The sequence below is a fragment of the Nomascus leucogenys genome, chromosome 4 (assembly GCF_006542625.1).
Source record: "Nomascus leucogenys isolate Asia chromosome 4, Asia_NLE_v1, whole genome shotgun sequence".
Classification (NCBI taxonomy): Eukaryota; Metazoa; Chordata; class Mammalia; order Primates; family Hylobatidae; genus Nomascus; species Nomascus leucogenys.
The window spans coordinates 64578182-64596752 of NC_044384.1; the positions used below are offsets into that span (position 1 = coordinate 64578182).

General features: G+C 39.1%; 1 protein-coding gene across 19 annotated transcripts in view; it reads right to left on the minus strand.

The window, feature by feature from the left end:
- Window positions 1-18571, minus strand: part of EPB41L3 (erythrocyte membrane protein band 4.1 like 3) — a 240164-nt gene that overhangs the window by 207795 nt on the left and 13798 nt on the right. For 3 of the 19 annotated variants that reach the window (XM_030810708.1, XM_030810706.1, XM_030810707.1), the window contains exon 1: window positions 12163-12460. The exons of 1 other annotated variant lie outside the window; for it this stretch is intronic. In XM_030810708.1, coding sequence (XP_030666568.1) covers window positions 12163-12289 — 127 coding nt within the window. In that variant the 5' untranslated portion in view covers window positions 12290-12460. Of the gene's footprint in view, window positions 1-12162; window positions 12465-18571 lie in introns of those variants that run through there. 15 more of the 19 variants (XM_030810714.1, XM_030810717.1, XM_030810721.1 and 12 more) reach the window with 13 other exon arrangements.

An 18571-nucleotide genomic window follows, 5' to 3' on the forward strand; every position in this document is an offset into this window, starting at 1 on the left:
CAGATCCTGCATGCACAATGTTTCTAATTCCTGCAGCAGTTCTGTCAAAGATGAAGTAATTTCCCAGGGCTTCAGATCTGGGAAATAAAAGAGCTGAGACTTGAAAGTAGGCCTCATCTTACTTATACCAGCAGTTCTCAAACTGAGGCCCAGGAACCCCTGGGGGTTCCCTGAAACCCTTATCTGAAACAGCAAGGTCAAAGAATTGCCCCAAAAGACTAATTGAGATACTCTTCCCTTTTCCAGCAACATTTCTGAGTGAAGTTGGATTTTCTGTGCATTTTCTTACTATACTACAAAACCGTGTATTGTAACAGATTGAATGCAGAAGCAGATGAGAACACACTTGTCTTCTATTAAGTCAGACATTAAAGAGACTTATAAAAATGTAAAACAATGCCATTCTACTCATTAAGTTGTTCTATTTTGGAAAATATAATTACTTTTCATAAAAGTGTGTCATTAGTTTATGTTAACATGTAATGGTTACTAATGTTATTTTTAAATGAATTAATAAATATTTTAAAATATTATTAGTTCTCATGTTCAAAATGGTAAATATCAATAGGTATAATCTACCTAAGCAAAGTTCTTTGTGGATTCTCAGTAGTGAAAAAGGGTGTCGACCCTCAAAAGTTTGAGAACCTCCATATTAGATAATATAGTATTAGAATTCAACATTAGATAATACTCCATGGTCTTATTGTATCACCTGCATTCCAGAAAGAAGGCTCTCATTGCTGGAGAAGAAGAGGCAGAAAAGCAGATGTCCTTGCCTTTAGAATTCTGCCTTGTCAATTAACACTATCACTGCCTTGTTGCAGCTATTCTCTCTAGGAGTATACCATGTATGTGGCCTTAACTAAATGCACCAGGGAATATAGGATCATTAAAAATACACTTGTGCTCAGTCTCTTCAGTTAAACTGAAAGTTTCTTGAGGACACAGACAGCATCAACTCCCTTGGAATCTAGCACATTTTAAATCTTGAATAAGAACAGTGATTAACTGGAGAAGGAAAGAAGAGTTCACGCCATGAGGATTTTGGAAGTTTGACATGCAGAATACGATGCAGAAGAACAAACACATATTATGGAGAACAAACAAACATGTATTATGGAGAACACAGAGATCTGAGTTCAAATCCTGACACAACGTAGATAAATCATTTGATTTTTCCTAGTGTCAGTTTCCTAATCTATAAAATAGATTCAGGAGTCCCTAATTCACATAATGTTAGGAGAATTAAATGCATCATGTATGCCCAACACCTGTCCTGAGGTGGGCACACAGGAAATATTACTCCCATTGTAATGACGATGGGCCAAAGTGAGAGCAAACTCTTCACACCAGAAAAGCCAAATATTTGAGGGGACACATTTCTTAAGGAAACGTCTCAATTCTCTGTATCCCTTGGCTGTTGATGTCATCATCAAGGTAGGGCATTTTCGTGTTTATGCACCTGAGACTAGTATTTAGTCCCTGATATGGTTTAGATCTGTGTCTCCACCCAAATCTCATGTCATCTCATGTCGAATTGTAATCCCCAGTGTTGGAGGTGGGGCCTGGTAGGAGGTGACTGGATCATGCATTTGTTTCTCATGAATGGTTTAGCATCATCCCCTTAGTGCTGTTCTCGTGATAGTGAATGAGCTCTCACAAGTGCTGGTTGTTTGAAAGTATGTTGCAACTTCCCCCTTGCTCTATCTCTTGCCCCTGCTTTTGTCATATGACTGTGCCTGCTCCTGCTTTGCCTTCTGCCATGGTTGTAAGTTTTCTGAGGCTCCCCAGAAGCCTAGCAGAAGCCGCTATGCTTCCTGTACAGCCTGCAGAATGATGAGCCAATTAAATCTCTTTCTTTACAAATTACCTAGTCTCAGGTATTTCTTTATAGCACTGCATGGATTCACACAGTCCCTTAGAGACGTATTTATATTCTCTTCTTGGAACTCACTGGCAACAGATATAAGCACCAGAAACTCTCCTCTATAAGAAAAACATATTTAAAAATTGAATACCATGATACAGTGATATTTTCAAAGCTGTAAAAAGTTACACCATCAACTGTAGTACAACTCCACTTAGTGGCTGCTAAGTAAACAATTCTGAATCTTAAGGCTGGATTCAATATAAAAATTTTCAAAATGTAGTTAGATGATGTTCTTAAAATTATTAAATAAAATCATTGATCTAAAATTTAAGCACCTATTTACAAAAAGAAAGAAAAAAATTTCAGGCAGTAACTTTCTTAAGTTTACCAAGGGTTGAGGCATTGCAAACTGTCTCATTTAAGATTCTTCTCTTGTTATACTGCTAGAAAATTGGATCTAAACTCATTCACCACAGGCAAAGGTAATGTTTACAACCTAAAATTATATTTGGACACATAAGAGATGTAATTTTGCCTTTTTAAAAAGTAGATAAAAATAAGAATCTGTGGAGAAATGAGGGAATCAGAAGGAATGTCTGTATAAATCACATGAATGATCTGAATCATAAAAGCACTTTATAAAATATCAGTCTTTTGCTTTACAGTCTCATCATAAAAAAAGAGTATATTCAGCTAATTTTTGCCCCTTCTATATTACTTACATCCATATTATTTTTTAACCTAAAACTTACACTAGGTGGAGCCCCTTGTCCACGATTGGGAGAGATTTAAAAAAGCAAAGGGAAGAAAGAAACATTACAATTACAATCAAAACCAAAAAAGGCACTCATTCTTTCGTTTAAAAAATATATCCTTAAAATCTACAGTACAAACAAAACCAATGTTCTTTCTAATCATTAAAACCATTAAAATGAATACAGAGTACCATTAACATTTACTGCAGAGAAGTAGTAGTTACCAAGCTGCCACTGCAGAGTCAAGAGCTAGAAGGCTCTGAATTCCAATGCAAACGTTAAATTTCATTTGGGGCGGAGGTGTAAAAGGCATGGAAGATAAAATCTTCTCTGGATACTTCTAAAAATGTTTTAACCCTGTTAATGCTCTCATGCTGTAAAGGGCACATGGTACTCAGATAATTCAGGGCATTCCAGTTAGAGATACATTGTTGTCAAACAACAACAACAACAATAACTCTTAAAAAACACCAGAGCACTAACAAATGGCAAAATATCCAAAATACATGGATATTTTGCTCTTTGCTTTCCATGATTCAGATATATAGGAATATGCAGGCATTTGAAGACATTGGGAGGGGGAAGGGCTTCTGAACTGAACAACCACATGTTCAATTATGGTTAAGCAGGACTTGCGGTTAAAAATAGGCTCTAACTCTTGAGACTCCTAATGGACTGTAACTAGAGAAGGAGATAAGGCTTCAGAGATAACACCATCAAACTTAGGTGATCAGACATTGCTAAAGGATAAAACCACCACTACCTCCCTCCAGTGCTGCTAAGTTGGCTCCCCCTGTGCTATCTCAGGGCTGGCTTTCCAACCCAATCTGCTGGAAATGCAAAGTTCAGAGCAGCAGCAAGAACTCTTGCCCCATGCTTCTGCTGACATAGCCTGCAGGGATCTGTCAGTTCACTGTGTAATAAAACCTTGTAGTGTGTGTTGTTTTTTTTTCCTTCAGATTTCCACAAAATCTTGGGCCAGGCAAGACAAAGTTCTGCTGACAGCTGAATTACGCAGCAGAGTAACCTTTGAACAAGTACGAATCATTGACCTCACATAAATTTCCCCCAGAAAGTCCAAGAAACTGGTTGTATCAGGGGTGAGATAAGCATGAAGGCAGTTAGAACTATCCCAGAAATCCAGTTCCATTCTTAAGTAGGTATTTACATCTGTTACACTAAAATGATTATGAAAAACCAATTTTCTTTGATGTTTTCCTCGTCCTTTCTATACGCAAGCTGAATGTTTTTCCTTTGCAAACTAATTACTAAATTGTAACTCCGTTATCATAAATGATTTATAAAAGCAAAACTAACAGGAATAAAGAAGAATAGCACTTTCGAGTGGTTGATTTTCTTTGATGACGGAGGTGATTTTTTGAAAAGAAATGAAGCTAGGATAGAGGACCTGTGGCTTCAGGTTCTCCAGCCATTTATTGCCTAAAATAAAGATCGGACGAATTAAACAAATTATGTTAAGTAGGATTTTTCATGCCTGACATCAGCTTTCATGTAAAATTGGTCCTTAAACTCTATATTTTCATACCAAGTTCTCATTTTGATGGTAAAGCAGTTTGACCTTCTGCTACAATAACATCAAGTGTTTCAATTAGTTTTTCACATGGGGTGTGGGGGAACTAGCAGCATATCCTGTAGTATACACACTAACTCATTTTCCCCTAAATGCTGCACGTTTTCCATCCCTCCTGCCAGTATTAATCATAGCAAAGCTTATATTCAAATTGTTTCCCTAAAAGATGAAGCTGAGCACCTTGTGCCTACTTGTGGCACAATACCAGGGAGGTGATGCTAATCCACTCAGAAGGATCAATAGGGACTCAGATTTACAGTCCTTCTGTCCTTCTGTCTTCTCTCACTTATTGATTGATTGACTGAGACAGGTCTCATTCTGTTGCCCAGGCTGGTATGCATCATAGCTCACCGTAGCCTCAAACTCTTGGGCTCAAGCAATCTTCCCATCGCAGCCTCCTGAGTAGCTGGGACTACAGGCATGTGCCACCATGCCCAGCTAATTTTTTCTTTCCCCTGTAAAGACAAGGTTTCACTTTGTTGCCTAGGCAGGTCTTGACCTCATGGCCTCAAGCAATCCTCCTGCCTCAGCCTCTCAAAGTGCTGAGATTACAGGCATGAGCCACTGCACCTCACCTCACCTCCTCTGTTGATCCCTAGGGTAACAAGTCCAGAAGAGGAGGACAGGTAACTGATGTTTAAAGATTTTTAAATATAGGACTTTAGGACTGACAGGAAACTGGTTGATAAGGAAAACTACAGACTAAAATAGATTTTAGAATAAATTTCTCTAGCTAGTAATCTCATTCTCTATATGCCAGGGAAGAAAGAACTTCATGAATCAATTATTTTTCATTTTGCTGACACTCAGTATTGGTCCTGAGAACAATTTCTTTCTAAGCAAAGTAATGTTTAACTACTTCCCTATCATCAACACTGCCTCATAAGCATAATTTAGAACCTTGCTATTGTTAATTCGGTATGCTTCAATTTTTTTTCCTTTTCATTAAAACTTTGAAAGGGAGACATAATGTCTTATTCATCAGGACTGTTATCATCTGAGCAATAATTAAAGATAAGATAGAAAAAACAAAGGACGTGCATATACATAGGAGTCATTAAAAGGAAGGGAAGCCTCTCTAAGTGAAAGGAAAATGAACAAAGGCACTTTCTTTTGGACGGGGTGGAAATGAGCTAAGGCCCACCTCCAACCCAAATCATGGGAGGTTCTTAGAGGACAATGTCAGAAGGCAAGACTTGGACAAGACGGCAGGCCCAGCCCTGGAACGGAAGCATGTTCCTGTGTTTTGGAACCTTGCTCACCTACAGGAACCAAACCTGCAAGTCTTGACAGTCATTGTACTTTTAGAGTCTGGAAGTGGAATAAAGAGGAAGAGTAATAATTCTGATTTTGTTGGCAATTACAGGTTTTGCCAGGAGTGCCTCTCCTTTCAATGGATATAAGTCAGCAACTGCAGGAGCTATAACATTTGAAGAAGGCTGGGCATGGTGGCTCATGCCCAACCTCAGCACTTTGGGAGGCCAAGGCAGGAGGATCATTTGACCCTAGGAGTTTGAGACCAGCCTGGGCAACATAGTGAGACCCCATATCTATAAAAAGAAAAAAAATAGGCTGGCATGGTGGTACGTGCTTGTAGTCCTAGCTACTTGGGAGGCTGCGGTGGGAGGCTGAGGCTGCAGTGAACTATGATCAATCACGCTACTGCACTTCAGACTGGATAACAAAGTGAGGCCTTGTCTCAAAAAAAAAAAAAAAAAAGGTTGAATGAGATATTATTTGGGGCAGAAAAGTAAAAGTTAACACTTCCTGTAAGGGTCAAACTCAAATCTCTGGAGGTTCAAAGCTTAGCTCATTTGACATCTCCTTCCAGAAGTGTCCAGACACACACACGTGCACACACAAATACACAGACATACACATATACATACATGCATACACATGCCCACACACACACATAAATACACATGTACCTTCCACTCAGCCAAGTTTGATGTAATACATCTTTTCTAGTATATTCTACTTGTAATAGTATTAGAATCATTCTTTCATTCTGCTTTTTATTATGATCAGTAGTTTAAATGTCCTTATCCACCAATGGCTTGAAACTCCTTGGTATTTGACTTACTCTTTTTTTTTTTTTTTTAATGATCCTATACCAGCTACTATGGTGCTGTGCACATTTTGGGTACTCAATAAGTGTTTACAGAATAAGTAGCAGAAATTTAAATATTTGGCATTTGCTGCTTTTAGAGTTGGAAGACTTCATTAAAATTTCAGGGGTCTTTAAAAGTCATACCTTTTTATTCAGAGAGAAATCCATTTTATTAAAAACCATTTCTTTCTCTTTTTTTTGACAGAGTCTTGCTCTGTCACCTGGGTTGGAGTGCAATGGCACAATCTTGGCTCACGGCAACCTCTGCCTACGGAGTTCAAGTTATTCTTGTGTCTCAGCCAGCTGAGTAGCTGGGATTACAGGTATGCACCACCACACCCAGCTAATTTTTGTATTTTTAGTAGAGAAGGAGTTTCACCATGTTGGCCAGGCTGGTCTCAAACTTCTGGCCTCAAGTGATCCGCCCACCTTGGCCTCCCAAAGTACTGGGATTATATGCATGAGCTTCTGTGCCCGGCCTTAAAAACCATTTCTATTAATAGAGTAGATTGAAATGGCCCATGTTTCATTTCCTCTCCTTATCCCCTAATTTCCCAAAGTCACAGGCATTTTGCTTTTTTTCAGTTAATTTCACAAAAAACTTACGCCCATATGGTGGACACTATGATATACCTCCCAGATACCCTTACAGGAATAAAGGATTTATAATCCTCTAGCTGCTAAAAGTGCTGCCAGCAGGTGGCCCTTAGCTGTCAACCATCTGTGGGGATTGCCTCTGCGAAAGACAACTGCTTACCCCAGGTCACACCTCCTCCTGGGGAGGGCCAGCATCCAAAATGACCAGTCTCTGTGGGGCAAGAAATATTCCGGCCCTCTTACTCTACTTAGAAACAATTTGGAAGTCATCCCCACTCCAGTGCTCCCCAGGTAGGGTAGGTTGAGGCTTCTGCTGGGACTACAACCAGCCCAACTTCTCCCTCTGCCCGGTCCTGCTTTTTTCCTTAGTAATGAGTTAAATCAACACCTTGGCCACCCATGTTCATCTCACAGCCAACATCTTAAGAAACACAACCTGACAGCCTAACAAATTTCAAGTGTTAGGTACATAGAAATCATTAAAAGATGAGGTCCCATTTCTTTCTGATTTTATTTAACTTTATATTTTTTAGATGGAGTCTGCTGTCCAGGCTGGAGTGCAGTGGTGCAATCATGGCTCATTGCAGTCTAAATCTCCCCGGCTCAAGCAATACTACTGCCCCAGCCTCCCAAGTAGCTGGGGCTACAAGCACACACCACCACACCTGGCTAATGTTTATTTTATTTTATTTTATTTTTAGTAGTTCTTTTTAATTTTTAGTATTTTATTTTTTATTTTTTATTTTTAGGTCTCACTTTGTTGCCCAGGCTGGTCTCAAACTCCTGGACTCAAGTGATCTCCCACCTCGGCCTTCCAAAGTGCTAGGATTACAAGGTGTGAGACACTATGTCCAACCTCTTCCTGATTTTAGAAAACAATGAAGGCAGGTAACACAAGTAAATTCATCAGTCTCATATAATATGCGAAGTTTTGTGAGAAAGGCACATGCTGGATGCTGTAAGAGTCCCAGGAGGGGTTGGGGGGCAGGAGGTTATCAGGATTGACTTCTTGTGGGAGCTGTGTGTAAAAGACAAGCTAGGTAAAGACGAAGTAAGGAGTTGGAGGCAGAAGAAAGAGGATGAGAAAAATCACAGATGCTTGAGGCTTCCAGGGACGCTAATGGCAGGACACACCAATGGGCACATGGGCGTGACAAGCAGGGGATGAAAGTGACAGCAAAAGTGAAACTGACAGATGCATCCGGTAGGCAGGAATAACATCAGGGAAAAACTTGCACTTCATCCTATGGAACTTGGTTCTTGGCCATTTTTTTTAAGACTGAGACATAAGGCCAATGACTTTTCCGTGCAACATATACTTCCAGATTTTTCCAAATCCTCACGTCCACCAAAATAATTTGGGAAAATAAAGCAAAGAGCAGCAACACAGACATTTTGGGAGGGCAGGTGGGTTATATTGATAACATCTTTATATGAGCATGTGAGTAATGATATCTATTAAACACGAAATCATCTGTTTTAGAAGAAAAATTATCAGCACATAAAATTTTTTGAACGTCTCATTCTATTTTGAAAAAAAGAATCATTCTTTTTGTTTAGGCCTCCCTTACATAGATAATATTAAAAGGCAAACAACCGTGTACTATTGATGATTATATATGTTACTTATTATTACTGAAATAAATGAAATGTACAGACTTTAACCCTTTGTTCATATGACTTATCTTCTTGCACATTTTAATTTTAGTATCATTTTTCTATTTATTCGGTGGTCATAACTATTTGTCATAAGTAAGAATGTTCATAGCATCATTAATACAATATAAATATTTGAGCTTTCTTCATCTATCCTTGCCTTCCTTCTTATCTAGAAATTGTCCATCAGTAAAATTACTAGACAAAATTAATAACTGCAAAAACCATAACTCACAAGTACTACAGAGGCTCTTGAGGACCTCAATTATTAGCTGTGTACCAGAAACCATTAGGAAATGGGATAAATAAGCAAGGCAGATGAATTTACACAGTCCCTAACACCTGCCTAGCCATGGCGTCATTCTCTCTCTTTCTCTCTCTCTCTCTCTCTCACTCTCTCTCCCTTAACCCCCTACACAGAAATAATACAGGAATAAAAGTGTGAATAATGTTGCTATCATGGTAAACTTGAATCCAGTCTATTTTACTTAAAAATAATTTTTAAACTGTAGTACCAGATTTATTATTAGTAACACATTACTTGTGACACCCACACATGATCAATATTCACCAGGTTGTTCAATACTAGAGTGGAGAGGCACTACTAGAAGCCATATGGAGCCACTGGTGTGTTGAAAGCAAGAGTGAGGCGTGGTCAGAGTTATAGCTTGGACCTGTCTCTCGAGTCAGATAGAGGATGGGATAAAGATGTTTTGGGAGAAGTCTTCAGCAAGCTGTCACAAAACTCAGGAAAGAGATGATGAGGATCTGCCCAGTGTCGGGTGATAGAAAACAGCCTCATTCTGGCTGAGCCCTTCCACGTTGAGGCTCTATGAGTGCCTACACTTGACAGTCGAGTTCCTTGAAAGAGGCAAGGAAGACGAGCTGACCAAGATAACTCTCTGCTTTTCATGTCCCTCTGCTTTTGAGAAAGGCCTTATTACCCTGACTAATAAAGCAGGAAATTACCTATTAGTGACAGACTCACAATTAGATTTTTAAGCCCTAACACTCAATAACAAGAGCAGAAAATCTAAGTAAAATTTGTAGGTACAAAGGTTTGCCTGGAGTTAGAAAAGAGATTCTGTTTGATTTTTACTCCTAGGTTACCATCCATTCCATTAAAATATGTTTATACCATCAGGTGCAAAGTTCTTCACTTATCTAGAGACAGAAATATCATATATTTGTTCCATATAATCCCTCCTGTTCCCCAACCTTGCCACCATGGGACTCTCAGTTTTGACTCATGAAAGAACTTTATGTAACTGCCAGATAAAAGACAAATTCAGATGTGCATGGCAAAACATTATCTGCGACGCACCAAAATTCTACCTTTGAAGGTCTAGGAGAGCCCAAAAGTATGTTAAACCGGCTAAAAGGAAATGCTTCTGGTGAAAATATTTCAATGGATACGACTCCAGAATCAGACTCCTGGATGAAAAACAGACCCCTTCTTCTACTGCTCAGTGGCCTCTGGCAGATTTAGCTGTGCTGGTCTGTTCATCCACAATATTAGACAATGAAAGGTTCTTGTATCATCAGGTTGTAGGAAAATTAGATGAGACTCCTGCAAAGTCCATAATTGAGTGCCTGGTGGAGACAAAGCAATGGGGATGGTGGTGGAAGGAAGGTGGTGAGGATGCTGCGACTCTGTGCATCCCAGAAAGTAAGCCATGGCAGTGTGACGGGCACACCAGATGCGTTGTTGTTGTTGTTAAGAAAGCAATCCCTTACTGACCAAACCAGTAGGCGTTAGGCCATACAGCCAGCAACCTATGCATGCAACAAAAACAAATAAGAAAACCAAACAATCCCCAAATGAGAAGACCCCTCAACAGAAAGAGGCTGGAGAAGGAGAGGGAGAGGCACATGAACATGCACATCATACACTGCAACAGAGTTGGGGAGGAGAAAATAATTGAGTAAAACCCTGCTGTTCTTGCACTTCACTATTTTTAGGATGAGAGATTTCTGAGGATTTCCTGAGCATCTCAGAAATAAAGTGTTACCTTCAGAAGGCTTTCAAGGTCCCAGACAGACAGAAAATTCACAAGACCTGGCTCATAATCAATTTAAAGGGGGTAGGCTCTGGCTACCAATTATTACTGGAAGAGAAAATTAGATTTTTTTAGGGTAAATAACCAGGTACTTATTGTTTCCTAAGAGGAGAAGGGAGATGAGAAGACCCAAAAGTGCACACAGAAGAAAACACACCATGTGAATCCCAAAGGGAGATTTTTAGATGTGGAACTAAAGAATCATAACATAACTCAATAAGCAAAACAGCTGATTAGGTGATAATTGTGTCAAATCAACAGCTCACGGCTCAACAGATTAAACTCAAATGACACATATTCCTAAGGATATTTATGGGAAACTAAATCATCTAAGATAAAGATTCCCAAATTACTTACACCAGAATAGAAAATCTTACAAACACCAATGCCAAATTTCTTGCTAACATTCAATACATTTTTAGAAATTTCAGAAATAACAGATTGCAACAACAAATGTGTTTGCTCCAAGCAAGTGAAATCCTGCTACCTCCACCGGCTAAGACAGTGACATGGCAGTTTCAAATTTATTGAGACAGAGACTCAGGAAGAAACTGTAACTGATAATCAAGACAATAATTTTCCTATGGAGGTATGCCTCAACTTATTTCTCTTTTTAAATCAGCCATGCTAAACCCTTTAAGAAAAGTATAGAAGATCATCCTAGACCAGCCTCTTCTATAATATCATACCAATCAAACGCTTTACCTAGACTCTTTCTTACCACATCCTTGAGAACTAGAAAAATATGTATTGAAAAACATTTTTTTGTATTCAAAATCTTCCTGTTGTCTATTCTGCATTCCTTAGCAAGAAACCTACCAGCAGACCACAACCCTCCTTCCCAGGCCTGGCCCTGCATGCAAAACCATGGAGGGTCCAGTACATCATTATTGCTCAGATTTGGAAGAACGAAGTTAGAGTTTAATATTTAACAGTTTTGCTATTTTGAGTTTTGACATCACCTACTAAGGACTAATTGAGCAGGGAAGTCATGTCAAGATGCATGACTCATTTTATATCAACACATCAACAACGTACAATTTCCAATGCACTTATATTAGAAACAATTTCAGTATCACAAAAATACATACATGTGCATCTGTTGTAAATGGTAAATATGAAGATGAGAGGTGTGTGATTTATAGAAACAACTGAACAATAGTCTTAGAAAACACAGTGTCAAGACGTGGGATATTTTCAAGTTGCTTTGTCATAAAGAAGCATTATTAAATGTGGTATAAACCCAAAAGAAAAACAACAGCTAAAGTCTAAATAGCAACTTTTGCCATTGAACATGATTCATCTTCGTTTCATTTGAGTTTGGGTGCTGCCGAGGACACCTCAGGAGTTTTCCCTGTCTGATGCAGGAGGACTGAGTCTAACTGGAGGTGCCTGGGCTGTGTGCTCACAGGCGCTGGGATGCTGAAGATAGTTTCCCATCAAACAATTCATCTGACAGTTTTCTTCTTCCCCAAACAAAGAGAGAAGTCAACAGCTTAAATAGAGATTTCAGGACTCACCCACATTATCCACGTCCCAGCATGCAAACGTAATGTATTTCCAGATGATTGGCAGGTCCATATTCCATGTTCCAAGTGAGACAAGAAGGGTGAGCAAAAAAGAGAGAGAAAAAAATACTTTAGACATAGTTCAACAACTGGTGCTACCTTATCCCATTCTGAGCATGATAATGACACTTCCCTCCTTTCTAGAAGCCACCCCACTGCCAATACAGTGGGAGTTAAGGAGAAAGTTTCTGTAGAAAAACAATGTAGATAATTCATGAGACATCCAAAGTGATCTCTCATTAACATTTTCATTAACAGTTGCAAATAAGAGATATACACCCAAACCACATTTGAATATGCAATAGATGTTTCCAGAAAAATAATATGAAAGATTTGTATAAACATATAGGATCATAAAAGTAAAGCAAGTCTGGACTAGAATGGGGATGGGGGTACTTCTGCAAGGTATAGACTTAGGCTGACTCAAAATAATAATCAGAAAATCTAGTACAGTGATTGACACATTCCACCAAGCATTTGACTAAAACAATTCTAATTGCACACTCACAAAGAATATAAATTATAACCCAGTTTAGTTGTGCCACCAGTCAGAACCACAGAATAGAATTTGCATTCTTCAAAGAAGATACCAAAAAGAAATGTTATTATTATCTTTTTATAGAGGCCCAGGAAAAATAATTAACATGTCATTAAATTTCTAGGATGCATTGTTTTTTAATCTTACAAGCCATGATAATTGCTCTATCAGGGAAGAAATTTTGCAGCATATAATCACATAAAACATATTTTCAAGTAGATAGAACTCCCAAACTGAGCTTTCATGTAAAATAGCTCATCTGTCATAAGCTTTCCACATGAGCAGACACCTTGGAAAACCAGGCTTTGTCAAGGTCATGCTGGAGGAATTCTGTGATTCTCAGGTCCACTCAGGCCTCCTGGGCCTCTTTCTTACAGATGTACACTACCAATCAGTTCCATCAAATGCTACTGTCAACTCAAAAGAACTGAAAGCAGGGTCTCAAAGAAGTATTTGCATGCACATGTACACAGTAGAATTATTTGTAATAGTCAAAAGGTAGAAACTACATGTGTCCATTGATGGATGAGTGGACAAACAAAATGTGGTATGTACGTACAACGGAGTATTACTCAGCCTTCAAAAGGAAGGACATACTGACACATGCAACAGAATGGATGAAGCTTGAAGACACTATGCTAAGTGAAACAAGTCAGACACTTATATGAGGTATACAGAGTAGTAAAATTCATACAGACAAAAAGTGGAATGGTGGTTGCCAGAGGCTGTGGGAAAGGAAAATGGAGAGCTGTTGGTTAATGTGTAGAGTTTCAGTTTCGCAAGATGAAGTAAGTTCCGGAGATTAGTCATAAAACAACATAAACTAATGAGGCCAAGACTATTTATTTTGAACTTTTATGACATGCATACCAAGAAAAGCTTCATTAGAGGGTAGCACAATAAATAAAATTTGGCCAGGTGCAGTGGCTCACACCTGTAATCCCAACATTTTAGGAGGCTGAGGTGGGAGGATCACATGAGCCCAGGAGTTTGAGACCAGCCTGAGCAACATAGTAAGACACTGTCTCTACAAAAAATTTTTAAAAATTAGCCAGGCATGGTGGTGTGCACCTGTAGTACACCTGTACTTTAGTAGAGACAGGGTACTTCCTGTACTTGGGAAGCTGATGTGTGAGGATCACTTGAGCCCAGGATTTTGAGACTGCAGTGAGCCATGATCACACCACTGTACTCCAGCCTGGGTGACAGAGCAAAAGCCTGTATCTAAAATAAATAAATAAATTGTTAAGTTCTCAATCCATAAAAATATATACACATGTAATTCTACTGAACTGTACACTTAAAATAGTTAAGATGGTAAATTTTATGACACGTGTATTTTGCCACAATTAGGGCAAAAAAAAAAAAAAGCACTACTATCAGAATGTTTTTGGAACTATTTGGCCACCCTGTGTAGACCCAATCTTGAGAGGAAAGAATGAATGGAAGTCAACAGTTGGTGTAAAGTGTTAAAAGACTACAATTTGTAACAGAATAAAAAGCTGCCTAGCATTAATTCAAGAAATGTTGTCTTATTCTCAGCAGATAGTAGGATGAGAGTAGATGCCTGAAAGACACTGGAAGAAATCATGACAGAAATGCCTACCAAGACCAGAGATGGGCGGGGCTGTCCCCACTCATTCCACAGCCCTCAGGGGATCTGTCCTTGCCTGTGGCATCCCCGTTCTATGCGAATCCTGGAAAAGCATCCATGCAAGGTGTTCTTGATGTCCTTTGAATATTTTAAAGTTTAACAACTTGAGCTTCGGATAGCATTTTGTTTCTAACCTACTCTCCTTAGTCCTGATAATGAATGGTGAATGTGCAGACTGTATTTGTATTGGCCGAAGAGCACCCAGGAAGAGCAGTTGATCCTCTCTTGTAATTAACTATTTTTACTTGCTAAAGATGCAGAAAAAAAGGGTATATATTGGTGCATAAATGAGTTACTGTCATGGAGGTAAGCATAAATATCTGTTTTCAAACACATTTTTGCTTTGTTTTTTGAGACGGAGTCTCATTCTGTTGCCCAGACTAGAGTGCAGTGGCACAATCTTGGCTCACTGTAATCTCCACCTCCAGGGTTCAAACAATTCTCGTGCCTCAGTCTCCTGAGTAGCTGGGACTACAGGTGTGCACCACCACACCCAGCTAATTTTTGTATTTTTAGTAGAGACGAGGTTTCACCATGTTGGCCAGGCTGGTCTCAAACTCATGTCCTCAAGTGATTATCCGCCTCAGCCTCCCAAAGTGCTGGGATTACAGGCATGAGCCACCGTGCCCGGCATGTTTCCAAACAATTTCTGCCTGTACATTTCATCACTAGTCCCTGGCATCCATGGGTCTTTTTTATGGTGAGTTGATCTTTGAGTGAGAGGACACACTTGCAGAGAGGAGGGACTTAGGAAGTATGAGGCAGGAGTTCAGTCATCTCTTAAGGAAGTTGGTGACCTTGACCAAGCCACTAGACATTTGTTTTCTTGAGGGAAGAAAGAAAATAATAAATGTCCTGGCTTTTTTATAGAGTTACAGTAACAAAAATGATGCCCGTAAAAGACCTTTGAGAAACACAAAGCCATGTCAATTCAGAGTGAACTTTTGAACATCTCCAACTGTTGTCTGCCTCTCGGCAGTAATGCTCAGTTCCTTCTCAGGAGATGAGGAATGTCCAAATGCAACAAGGTATGCTATAGTCTCAACCTAAATTCCTAGCCCTATTTCCCATTATCCCCATCAGTCACCCTATTGACCCCTCCAACCAAACAAAGGCCCATGGGTTTAGGGTTGATGATTCTTGAAGTAGGAGCCAGGGACTGGGAAGTCCCCAGGATCCTTTCAGGGACCCCTGAAGTCAAAGTCACTTTCCTGGTTATACTAAGACCTTATTTGCCTTTTCACTTTCATTCTCCCATGAGCTTAGAGTAGAAATTTCTACAAGCTACATGATGTGTGATATCTCACCCTCAGTTTCTAATGCAGGAGTAGACATGAGAATCCACTCTGTTCTGCTAAGCCAGATATTAAATAGATTTGCAATGACAGTCTTTACCCAAAGCTATTTTTGCTTTGGGAAACACAGTTAACCTTCATAAAAATATTTATGTTAACATGAAATGGACTTATTATTGTTATTTTTAAGTGAATTAAAAATAAATATCAAAACGTTCTCAGTTGTAATTTCTGAGGCAGTAAATATCAATAGATAACATGTATAAAAAGTTCTTTGCAGTCTTCAGTCATCTTTGAGGATGTATAGTGGTCCTGAGACCAAAACAGTTGAGAACTATTAATCTAGAACACACAGCAGAAGGGCAAATGATACAAGATGAGGCTGCAGAAATGGATGGGAGCAAACCATGTGGCCAAGGGAAGAATTCTGGTCTTTACCCAAGAGCAATGTTGGAATAGTCCACAGGTGTAGGAGGCCAGAATTATAGTCCCTTTCTCTGTATGCAATAGTTGTACAGAATTATTAATTGTTCACCTTACTTTTCCACCACTTTGATTCATAAATCTTCAACTTATAATGAATCTCAGAATTGTTTTCAAAATGAATAACTTCCCTTACATGATCAGATGCATATCTCAATTGCACTTGCCTTTAAAACCCAAGTTTCTGATTGATTCATGGAAAATGTTTATAGATGAGCTTCTTTTGTCTCCCAATACCTCCCACATTCAAGTAGAATCAGAATTAGGGTCTCACTCCTGCTCTGGAGTCTCTCCGCAAAGCAGGAGGAAATGGAGCCATGCTGATGGCCACTTCTACAAGAGATGGGTTTTTCTAACCTCCTGAAGGCCTTCTCTGCTGCTTTAGAAATCCTCTTTGTGCTCCCTCATTGGCTCTTTTGTACCTCTGCCCTCTGAAGTTGTTGCAAACTTTATCCATTCTCACACTCCTTCTGTACTCCCCTAATTCTTAGGAAAAAACCCACTTCCAGCTTCACTGAGAAGCCAGAGGCAGGAAAGTATGGAGTTAACATTAATGCACTATGATTATGAAATGTATGAGTTGTAACTTTAGTGTCAGCAAGACAAAAATAATTATTTTAATATGCAGTTTCCAGGAATAGCAACTAAAAGCATGATTATGATTTTAATAAAAAGAAAATAATTATACATTAGTAAAATCAGTGAGAAAAGACAAATCTGTAGCTATGTCAGGGTCAGGTTATGTGTGTGAAGAGAGTATGAACATGGCCAGGGGACAAGGCTAGTTACAGCAAAAATTTTATTTAAGTACATTACCCAGAGACACCTGCTAGAACATAGCTAACTGAGTGGACACCCCAAAGGAAGCAACCGATAAGGTGTTAGAACCTCCCATCAAGACTAAGATGGTTAAACATCAAGAGAAAAGAACTGAGCTTTAAAAATGCTAAAGAGATCAGAGCAAAAAAAAAAGCACAAAATTGAACTTCTCAGTGTATCTAATTTAGACTTTTTTTAAAAACTGCTTCTTATATTTTCCTTTTTCTTCTCCTTTTTTTTGAGAAGCATGGAGCAAGGAGAGAAACTGTGATTTCACAGAGGTAGTCTGTCTTTTATGAATCGACTTTGGCTTGGGTGAGTGACTCACCCTCTGTAAACCTTGGTTTTATCTCTTTATTTTAATTTTTAATTTTTGTGGGTACATAGAAGATGTACACATTTACTGGGTATATGAGATGTTTTGATACATGGGGGAGGTGGGGATGGCTAATGGGTACAAAAAAACTACTTAGAATGAGTAAGACCTACTATTTGAGAACACTAGAGGGTGACTATACAAAAATAACATCACCGTACATTTAAAAATAAAGCGTGTGATTGTTTTTATCTCTTAACATTAGACACTCCAGAAGTTGTGGGAAAGGCCAGAAATGAAGATATTTCCAGCCCTCAGGGCAGAATATTGGCACATAGTAGGCCCTCAGTAAATGATAGTTCTTTTTCTCTGTCTCTTCTTTTTCTTCTATCACAATAAGTCACCCAAAAGCTGTTTTACTTTTAGGTAACTGTGATCTATACGCATACAAAAAGAAAATTTTTAACACAGAGAGAGAAATAGAAAGAGAGCATGGCTTTTTAGTATTCCTTTTTTCTTGAAGGACAACCCCTATCTATATTATGAAATCCCACCTTCCACAGGCCTGAAATCCCACCTTCCACAGGCCTGAAATCCCCTCCAACTGGGACGTCCTAGTTCTGTGCCCTCAGGTTCTCCTCCAGCACCTCAACCCTTCCTTCTGGTGGTCTTCCAGAAGGAAGGTCTTCTGTTCTCTTCTGGTTTCCCTGGATTTCTCCAGGCACCACTCCTTTCATTCTCAGCAATCTCCCTTGCTAATCTCATGGGTTTTGCAGGAGGATTATAGTTGCCTTCCACAGAAATATAGAACAATGACAGCACCACCCTTCCCTCACCTCTCCCAAATTCAGCTGTTACCCCCACTCCTGCACAGCCCGCCCGTGAATCATTCCAACTGTTCTACATCTCAAGCCTACTACGTGTATGCCTGCTGCACTCTTTCTCCACTTTCCAGCACTCAACATTTCCTGACCCCTACAACCATACTTCTCCTTCAAGTCCAGGGTGAACTCAGCCTCCCTTGTGAATCCTTCCCAGTCTCCCAGTCAAAATCAACTGCTTCCTCTTTGATGATTCCCCAGAACTGGAGCGATCACTAAAAAAATGCACCTAAAGTGTTTTTATGATGCAATACAAGTGTTTTTATTATGCAATATTATATATATTATATCCACATGCATATATATTATATAAATAATATTGCATAATAAAAACTCTTTAGGTTTTTATTTTATTCAAAATTCCAAACAACTGCT